The sequence below is a fragment of the Solanum lycopersicum genome, chromosome 3 (assembly GCF_036512215.1).
Source record: "Solanum lycopersicum chromosome 3, SLM_r2.1".
NCBI classification, from domain to species: Eukaryota; Viridiplantae; Streptophyta; class Magnoliopsida; order Solanales; family Solanaceae; genus Solanum; species Solanum lycopersicum.
The window spans coordinates 5958960-5970233 of record NC_090802.1 but is presented as its reverse complement, the minus strand read 5'-3'; the positions used below and the strand labels follow the sequence as shown (position 1 = coordinate 5970233).

Below are 11274 nucleotides of genomic sequence, written 5' to 3'. Positions count from 1 at the left end.
TTAAAAAGGTCTGAGCTGGATTCAAACCCTAGTCTCAAGATGGTTCCCTTAGCTTGTACCAACAGCACACTGGTAATTACATCCTTAGATAGATATACATATATACACTTTTTTTTTAAGCTTACGGGTGCACGGCACCGCCACTTGGAAGTTAACTTCCATACGATAAATTGGATCGAATTTTGCTATTTCATTTTTTCAAGTACTCAGACAGGGAAAATTCCCATTTTTAGTTGAATGTACCAACACTTTGCAGGAGAATGCAAAGATACATTTATCAACACATTGATACTAAGATTTTTCAGCAAAGCCAAGTGCTGCTGCTTCATTTCACTCTAGAAAATACTACCCAACGCGTTCGCTCTCTCCCTCAAGATAAATTTCTGTATCTTCCCTGTCGAAGTCTTAGGGATATCTTCGAATATGACTGTCCGAGGTGCCATGTAATGAGGCAAATTATCTCGACAAAAATTGATGATTTCTTGATCGTCAACACTGAATCCTTCCTTCAACTTCACAAACGCGCAAGGTGTTTGCCCCCAATGGTTATCTGGTCTTGCGACTACTGCTGCTTCAACAACTGCTGGATGACTATACAAAACTCGTTCCACCTCAACCGTGCTTATGTTTTCCCCACCGGAGATAATAATGTCTTTCAACCGGTCCTTAACTTCTATATAACCATCGGGGTGTTTCACAGCAAGATCACCGCTGTGAAACCATCCGCCTTTAAAAGCTTCCTCTGTTGCTTTCGTATCGTTTAAGTATCCACTCATTACTGTGTTCCCTCTAAACATGATCTCTCCAATTGTTTTACCATCAGCAGGCACTTTTTCCATGGTGGTAGAATCTCGTATATCGACTTCTTTTAAGCAAAGATGTTGTACTCCTTGTCTTGCTTTCAGTACAAATTTTTCGTCAGGAGGTAAAGAATCCCACTCGGGCTTCCACAAACAAGACGTACCTGGACCGTATGTCTCTGTTAGTCCGTATAAGTGATTTACTTTGAATCCTAGCTCCTCCATTTTGGCAATAACTCGCGGAGGAGGCGGTGAACCACCTGTCATTATTTTAACCTTGTGAGGGAGTGGCTTTAGATCACACGGGGGCGAATTCACAATCTTGTTCAACACAGTTGGTGCCCCTCCCATATCTGTGACTTTGTGCAACGAAATGTTTTCGAATATGTCTTTAGGAGAGACATTTCTAAGACAAACATTCGTGCCACCCAACGCTGCAAGCCCCCAAATCATGCACCAACCGTTGCAGTGAAACATCGGGACAGTCCAAAGATAAACAGGGAACGAACTCATCTCGTGGAGCAAAAAAGTGGCAATGGTATTGAGATACGCACCTCTATGACTGTAAACAACTCCTTTGGGTCGGGACGTTGTACCTGAAGTATAGTTAATACTAATAGGATCAAATTCTGTTCTCGGCCATCTTATAGCAAAATTGCTATCCCCACTTCCGAGGAGAGTTTCATAATCGTGATCACGAGGGTTTAAGTTTTCAACAGCAGGGGATTCATCAGTTTGACAGATCACAACAAGAAGAGGCAGATTTTGTTTCTTGTCAGCAAGTTGAGCTAATGCTCCTCGAGCAATTTCGAGCAATTTCTGATCCACAAATATGACCTTTGCTTCCGAATGCATCAGAAGTACCGATAACATAGCTGAATCATGTCGCGTATTTAATGTACAAAGAACGGCTCCAGCCATCGGTACTGCAAAATGTAGCTCTTGCATTGCCGGTACATTAGGAGCCAGAGTTGCAACCTTCAAAACATATTCAAAAACAAGTCAACATCAAGATTCAACACTATGCAACATTGTAAACTCCTGATACAAAGACAGATTACTGATCATAGAGAAGTTGACATGTATCTTACCCCACCTCGACCCCCGAGAAATTCCGAGCAGGGGCGGAGCTAGAGTATTCGTTATAGATTCGGCGAACCTATAACTTTGGTGACAACACTCTATCATTGACTGAAAAATCCATCAGATATGTATGAATTATTAATTTAAAACTCAATAGCTTAAAAAGATTAGAATCCAGAACTCATAAGCTTCAAACTCCGACTCTACCTCCACCTATATCACAAGATTAAAAGGTTTTCCTTAACATTCCTAAACTCCGCATTCAATCAAACTAAACACTTCAAATTAAAACAAAAGGAATACTTTCTTTCTTAAATCTCGTACCAAATCAAATATACACCACATTAACCAATTAACTTCTCAAATGACACAAAAGTGTAATTTTCCTGCGGCGGAGATTCGAATGAACTCTTCTTACTTTTATAGCCCATAGAATAACATGTCTAGACTAACATACTCAGTGTAGTTCCACAAGTGAAATTTAATCTGCATATGACATACATAGACTTTACTCCAACTAAAAATTATTTTTTTCCCTTAAAATTCTGTGCCGAATCAAACCAAATATAAACCACTCAAATGATATAACATTGAATTCCAAATTGGCACCAACTAAAAGTCATTCTTCTCTTAAATTTCATGTCGAATCAAATCAGATATAAACCAATCAAATGATACAACATTAAATACTAAATTAGCACAATTTTTTTTTCATATACAGACTTTACTCCTACTAAAAATATTCTTTTTTAAATTTCGAGCCGAATCAAAACCAAGTATAAACCACTCAAATAATACATGATTGAATTCAAAAAAAAAAAAAAAACTTACCACATCACCATGAGAAATCCCCAAATGAACTAGAGCAGAAGCAAGTTTAACACATCTATTATGAGTTTGTTCCCAATTATACTTCAATTTTTCACCATAAATAACAGAAGTTGTATCCCTAAAAACATTAGCTGCTCTTTCCAAGAAACTTAAAGGTGTCAATGGTTCAAAATTTGCACTACATTTAGCAAAACCCTCCATTGATTTCCAAGATTCACACAGATTGCTACATTCCCTACTACTCAATTTTGTAGTTTTTGAGTGGATTTTAATGGAACTGAAAAACCCAAGAACCAATCTTGAGTTTTTGAAAAATTGATTCATCAGGAAAGAGTGATTGAAAAATTTTGAAGAAATTGGAAGACTTAAGAGAAGCAATGTGTAGTTGAAGATAAACTTAGGAATTATTATTATTTATAGATTAAATGTTCGTTTGGTACGAGTAACAAGGAATAATAATTTTCAGATAAGTTTGATTAGGAATATTAATTAATTTTAAATGTATTGGACTATTGGTAACTAAATTTAGTTTATTAACACTTTATTTGAATTTTATTGTATTGTTAGTTTGATTTTAATGTTTGTTTTTTTAATTGTTATTTTAAATTTATTGTATCGTATTATTTAAGTTCATCGTTAAGTAATAAGGAAAAGAATAATTTGATTTGTGTGATTACATCGTTACTTTAATATTTTCTTCTCATTTCATTTTTTTTCTTATTTAATAATTATATTTCATCTTTTATCCTACTTTCATATAATTTTATTATGAACCTTAGTATTTTCTTCTCATTTTATCTTTTTATTATTATTTTAATACTCATATTTCATCTTTTATCGTATCTATCTCATAAAAATTCTACTATGTATCCAACTCTCTTTTTTGTTGTAGGTTTAACACAAATTAGGAATATGTAATATTATATAACGACGGAGAACGATAAAATCTATTCGTATTTATTAAAATAATACAATATATTATGAAACAATATATAACAATTATACAAACAAAGTATAAGTACACCTCAATCGTTTTGATTTTTGTAAAGTCCTTTTATTTTACCCTTTTCTAATGTGTTTAATTAGATCTAGATATCAAACATAACTCAGATAAGTTTTTTAAAATACTAAATAAGCAAAATAAAATTGCGTCAAACTCAATTAAAATTTGTTTAAAATGTATTTTAGCTCGAACGGAATTGATTAAATTTTTTTTTTTTTTACAATACTAAAAAGAAAAAAAATCCTATAAAAAATAATCGTGATTTGTTAATATATAATTGAGCTCGAACTGAGTTGTTTGAGTCGGAGTCAACTCTTCGATGTTTAGCCACACCTAATCACATGTTATTAAAATAATTTATTTTGTAACATATACTCCATTATACCTTAATATATTTAATTTTCAAATTGTTTATAAACGAAGTTAAGTTAGGTGTTGAAACTCATAAATTCAGATAGAAAATATGTTATTTTTATTATTTATAGATAGAGCTAGATGTCGAAATTCATAAATTCAAAATTCTTATCATTTTTAAGTTATAAAACTTTAATTTGGTTATTTATATTATATTATAACAAAAATTTAAAAAAATAAAATATTTGGATCAAAACTATTGTGCTCAGTCAAACTTTGTAAATTATATTCTAAATCTATTTACTATTTAGTGTGTACAATAAACTTATAATAAACATCACTAAGCAAGAGAATTAGAAGTGTGTGATTTTCAACTAATATAAAATTTTAATATGCTTAATTGGATATTTTTAGAAATTAAAATCATAATATACCAATTTTATGAGAGATTATAAATGGTATCACCCTTAAAGTTAGAGTAAAATGTAAAATTTTAACAATAATATTGCATGAATAAAAATTGTAAAAACCTTTATACTATGAAGATAAATTAATTAAAAACTTTTAGATAAGGATTACGTTAGGATCAACGTCAACATGATTTGTTTATTCCAACTTGGACCACATAAAATATTTAATTAGGTACTTTGAATGGACAAAATGATTTCAATGATACTATATTAATTAATATGCCATATAATTTGAATTTTTATTATTTTATGTCAAATTTGGACATAAAATAACAAACCATGCATCAAGTATATATGACTAAATCCAACTTAAATAGGCATCCAATATTTAGTCGATAATTATCCTAATAATAATATGATTAACTAGGATAAAATATGAAGTTGAGGTGTACATAGATTTCGAATTATCATATTAAATTAATTGAATTATTTTTTCCTAGATAACGATTTTAGTATTAGAATAATTTATACTACATTTTAGTATGCATTTTCAAATGTTTGGTGGAGTATTTGATATTCATAGAAAAAAATAACAAAATACTAAATGTCCGTTCAAAATATTTAATTACAATATTATTCATATATCTTATATTATATTATTACAAACAAATACTATATAAAAATACTATTATTACGTAATAGAAAACTACATCTCACAATTCTATTAGAGGATTGGCTATACGACTCTGGACTTTACATATTCTATGTTCGATCAAAATATTTTTTTGATTGATTAATAAAAGGAATTGTTTATTTTTTTAAATATTTTTATATTAGTATAAATGTATAATATAATGGAGATATTTTTTGGAAATTGGAATAATAATTATTGATGACATGAGTATATTTAAATTAATCGAAATCAAATTTTTTATTATTATTGTACCATCGTATCATAAAATATCAAATTATATTGAATTAATTTGATATAATAATATAATGTTTTAAAAAATCGATTACCTAAAATCATTGAATAATTTTTTAAATACCATATGATATTTCCCCTTAATTTGAAGGAGTTGAAAATGTGATTTCATTTATTTAAATTTTCTACTTACTGTTTGGATTTATACCGAAACTTAATTATTTTAAATTCGTTCCGCTTAAGATTTCATTTCAGAAAAAAAAAATTGTTAAAATAGCTTTTATATTCAAAATTAGTTAAGGGAGTTAAATAGTTGATGTACATGAGAATTCACCCTCTCTTGGCAACTAAAAAGGAAAAGAAGATATTTACTTTTTTTCTTTTTATTTATTTGCAAATATCCAAAAATTAAATTATAATTTGAAAGAAATATTCGTTAGTCAAAATGTTCTTAAAAATTTGATAAATATATAAGTCTCTTAAATTTTTAAAAAATAAGTTATATCACTTCACAAATCATTAATATTACTTTTCGTATATTTTTAATTTGTTAAATTCCTTAAGAAATTCATTCACTTAAAAAAAATGTGCTTTTACTATATATTATTTCTTGATAGTATAAATTTACTTCTTTAAATAAAAGTTAAAAATTAAAGATATCTTTTGATTTACTAAAAAAAGATATTTATTTTAGATTTAAAATAAATATTAAAAATATCATATAATATGAATTGAGACACGATTAGTCCAAAATAAATATGAAGAAGATAAGAAATTGTGATTCAAAATAGATCAAATTAAAAGACAAAATCCAATTGTATATAAATAGACATAATTCATTAATATACTTCCATATGCACTAAAAGAGTAAGAAATCTTTTATCTTTTTATTCATATCTTTAATAATTATATTTCATCTTTTATCCTACTTTCATATAATTTTACTATGAACCTTAGTATTTTCTTCTCATTTTATCTTTTTTTATTATTTTAATACTCATATTTCATCTTTTATCGTATCTTTCTCATAAAAGTTCTACCATGTATTCGACTCTCTTTTTTGTTGTAGGTTTAACACTCAAAATTATGAATATGTAATATTGTATAACGACGGAGAACGATAAAATCTATATAAACATTGTATTCATTAAAATAATACAATACATTATGAAATAATATACAACAATTATACAAATAAAATATAAGTACACCTTAATCGTTTAGATTTTTGTGCAGTCCTTTTATTTTATCCTTTTTCAATGTGTTTAACTAGATCTAGATATCAAATATAACTCAATTAAGTTTTTCAAAATACTAAGAAAGCAAAACAAGATTGCGTCAAACTCAATCAAGATTTATTTAAAATGTATTTTAGCTCGAACGGAATTGATTAAGTTTTTTTTTTTTTACAATAGTAAAAAGAGAAAAATCCTATAAAAAATAATCGTGATTTGTCTATATATAATTGAGCTCGAACTGAGTTGTTTGAGTTGGAGTTCGATGTTTAGCCACACCTAATCACATGTTATTAAAATAATTTATTTTGTAACATATACTCCATTATACCTTAATATATTTAATTTTCAATTGTTTATAAACAAAGTTAGGTGTTGAAACTCATAAATTCAGATAGAAAATATGTTATTTTAATTATTTATAGATAAAGCTAGATGTTGAAATTTATAAATTCAAAACTCATATCAATTTTTAGTTATAGAATTTTAATTTGGTTATTTATATTATATTATAAAAAAATTTTAAAAAAATAAAATATTTGGATCAAAACTATTGTGCTCAGTTAAACTTTGTAAATTATATTCTAAATCTATTTACTATTTAGTGTGTACAATAAACTTATAATAAACATCACTAAGCAAGAGAATTAGAAGTGTGTGATTTTCAACTAATATAAAATTTTAATATGCTTAATTAGATACTTTTAGAAATTAAAATCACAATATATTATACCAATAAATGAGAGATTAGAAATGGTATTACCCTTAAAGTTAAAGTAAAATGTAAAATTTTAACAATAATATTGCATGAATAGAAATTGTAAAAATCTTTATATTAGAGCTGTCAATATGGGTTAGCCATTCCATCCGGGATAATTTATACAAACTTTGATATTTTGCGGGTCATGCCGGACTAGCCTATTTTTGGTGTGGGCCGAAAAATGATGGGCTACAGGCTTGCTGGGTCAGCTCACTTTTTAAAAAATTATATATATTTTTAATTATTAATTTAAATTATAATTCAAATATATCATCATAAATATCGACAAAACAATATTACATGATGTTGATGTTACTAATTGTTAATCAAATTTACAAATAAAATTGTCTTTATAAAATATTTATGGAAAAATTACGTAACTACACTCATTTAATTATCTTAATAACCATTTACCCTACTTATTATAAAAATTTCAAAAATCCCTTATTCCCCCAATTAAAAAAATATAAAAGATACATAAAGATTTTTCACCTTTTTTTCACCAATTGGCAAGTTTTACTTTACTAAAACAAAATCCTATTTTCAAGCTACCCACTTCCCCATTAACAGCCCCAATTAAAATTTACCATATTAATTTTTATTCCTTTTTTATTTCCCTACGTTTTAGGTGTATAATTGTCTAATTTGAATTCCCCATTCCACACATTTGCAGTTTAACAAAATTTGAATTCAAGTACAAATTTGCAGCCATATCTATTTGATATTTTGTAAGAGTCTCCTTCTTTCTAACCAGATTTTCTAAGTTTTTAAAGGGTAAACATTTTAGTCTCCTTCTTTCTCTTCATCGTGTGGGTTTACAAATATTATGGAAGAGTGTAAATCTGGAGATGGTAATTCACAACACCAACTGAAGATGACATGGTTAACATAGATTAGTAATTAGCTGAGACAGGATGAACAAGTTTTTATGTTGTTTTGTGTTGAAGACAATTATCTTTTGTGTTTTTTTAAAAGCTTATTGGTATTACAATAGTTTGTTAGTTATTAATGTTATGTGTTTTCAAGTTATTGTTTTAGATACAGTTGTTGCTTTATAACGTTAAGGTACAAAATTTTTATTGTTTCAGTTTAAGTAATTTTGACATTTAATTTACAAAATGAAGTATATGACACTTAAGACCTAATGTGTATGATACATTATTGTTTGAGTTTTAAGTATTTTTCACTTATAAAAATGATGTATATGATACATAAGTTTTAATATATACATGTACAAATATTGCAGTTATATATTTAGCAACTTGAATTATACGAATGTATATGATACATCATATACATAAACAAACTAATCACAGATTAATATTATAGTGCAAAGCACCACTAGAATGTAATATATCAAAATTATAGTTCATAAGGCAGTACACACGAAACATGTAGTACACATTTGAACAAATCAAGTTTTGGGACACTAGAATAACTCATTGGGGAGTATACACAAAAAATATAACATATTTTCAATCATATGAATGTATCTGATACATAATATACATAAATAAACTCATCTTTAATTACTGTTACATTGAAACCCAACACTGTTTAATATAATATATCAAATTTATAACTCATAGGGCTGTATACACGAATCATATAGTAAACAATTGAAGAAGTCAATTTTTTTGTACACTTGAATAACTAAAAAGACAATATACACGTAACATATATCATATTTTCAATAATATGCATGTATATGATACATCACATACACAAACAAACTCATATAGCATTACTGTTACATTGAAAACGCACCACTGTTGAATCTAGTTATTTATAAAATTTTATCAGTTGTATCAATACAAAGTGGATACATGCCGATTCCACATGCATTCTTTTTTACTTCGAAATAAAGTTTCACACCCATGTCGTTTTTTATTTTCAATGGACATAAGCTTCCCTCGATAATGTATCGTATTTCAATATGCTTTGTAACAGTGTCGATCTCAAGCTCTGATAAAATCAACGTTTTCATATTCACAAATGAAATGGAATGGCCAATAACAATACCATCAACTTTGTAACCTTCATAATTAACATCGCTTACTCAAATTCCAGAATGCCGCAGCAGAATTGAGATATTCATCTTCAAACCTTTTTTTTTTAATTTCTTAGTATGCAGATCAACTTTTACAAGAATAATTTTGATTTATGAAGATCATCTGATTTAAAATTTGAATTTACTAATCAGTTACACAAGTTGTATAGCATTAATTACGTGATTTCAGTTACAAATAACAGAAATCACGGTAATTACTCCTAATTAATAGCAGCAGATGCAAAATATGATGTATCAGGACTTATGTATCCCGTGCCATTTGGATGTATCCCGCTTCCTTGAATTTTAAGAGATTTTTAGTAATTTCAATTCTAAAAGGGATAAAAGGTCATTTGGTATTTATAATATGTGGTTCCTATAATTTATTTATTAAGTTAAGTTACCATTTTAAAAAATATAACAAAAAACTATTAAGTTTTTTTAAGTATAAACATCTAAATAGAAATATTGACTTAATTGTTTAGAGTTTGGACTCTCATCAATTTTAAATTTTAATATTATCTTATATTTTTTAATTAAATTTTATTGGCCCACAAGCCGATCCTACCGATATTTCTCAAGCCCCTCAAATCAATAGGCTTATTCACGCCGGACTAAAAAACCCTTTTCTTAAATGGACTCCAAAAATCTTAGCTCAGTCCTACTAAATCTCGAGTTAGGCCATACCGATCCAATGGGCCTAACCCATATTGATGACTCTACTTTATACTATGAGGATAAATTAAGGGAAAATTACATGGGATGACAAACATCTCTATGTAATTAGTTAATAAGGGTATAGTTTAATTTATTTACGCTCAGTAAATACAGTTTCAATTTTTTTGTCATAATTAATGGAACCCACTATCTATTTGTATTCGGAATAAAAATAGTTATCCAAAGATTTTTATATAATTTTATTCAAAATCAAATTTATCTCTCCTATTCTCATTCCATATCTTTTCCTAAAATTACTCTTCTCTTCTAATTTGAATTTCCATTGGAAAAATTTTGACCTTCTCCTTCTGATGTTCTTCCACTTTTCGTAGGTAACTACCAAATTCATGGCTTTCAATATTTTTTTTCTTGATTACTTCTACAACAATTGTATATGTAGTATAATTGTTAGTTTTTTCATATTTTTTAAAAAAATCTTTATTACTTATTAATTTATAAGTCTTTCAAAATTAGAATAGATGATTTCTGTCCATGTATGAGGATTACGAAAGGTATGTCATTGCATGTCAATGTTGTTGATAATCCACCTTCGTTTCAATTGGGTTAACTCATGATTCTGGGTTAATGTAGGGTCTATGGCAAAACATAAACAAGTTTAAGTTGAACAATCTATTGAAGAATTGAGATCAATGAAAAAAAATGACCCAATGACAATTTATAAACTCATCAACAACGGAAAATCTAGTGACATTAAGATTGTTGAAGGTGGAAGTAAGAGAAAAGTCATAAACATTGATTCAGAAGAGATTGAATCTGCCTCATCAGAGCTGGACAAATCTGAAAAATATCAGGAACATCAGGTAGTGTAATTTATATACAAATTACAAAGTTATGTATATAGTGGTTTGTATATTAAGTTAATATATTCAAAGTATTATGAAACAGTTCTTAATTGTATATTCTATTAGTTGTATACCAATTACTAAAGTTAGGTATATAGTGAGTTGTATATTAAGATAACATATACAAAGTCTTATGAGGCAATAGCTATTTGTATACAATTATTTAATTTTGTATAAATAAATTTGTAAATCACTCTATAATATTATAATACATTATACAAGTTCGTCGATATATACAAAAAA

At 27.6% G+C, this 11274-nt stretch overlaps 1 protein-coding gene across 1 annotated transcript; it reads right to left on the bottom strand.

Annotated features, from left to right (window-relative positions):
- Window positions 1-3141, bottom strand: LOC101265898 (isovalerate--CoA ligase AAE2). The gene is made up of 2 exons (XM_004234469.5): window positions 2715-3141; window positions 1-1778 (listed from the first exon to the last, which is right to left on the bottom strand). The coding sequence occupies exons 1-2, from the start codon at window positions 3036-3038 to the stop codon at window positions 336-338; spliced, it is 1767 nt and encodes a 588-aa protein (XP_004234517.1). The 5' UTR covers window positions 3039-3141; the 3' UTR covers window positions 1-335.
- Between the last annotated feature and the right edge of the window lie 8133 nt (window positions 3142-11274).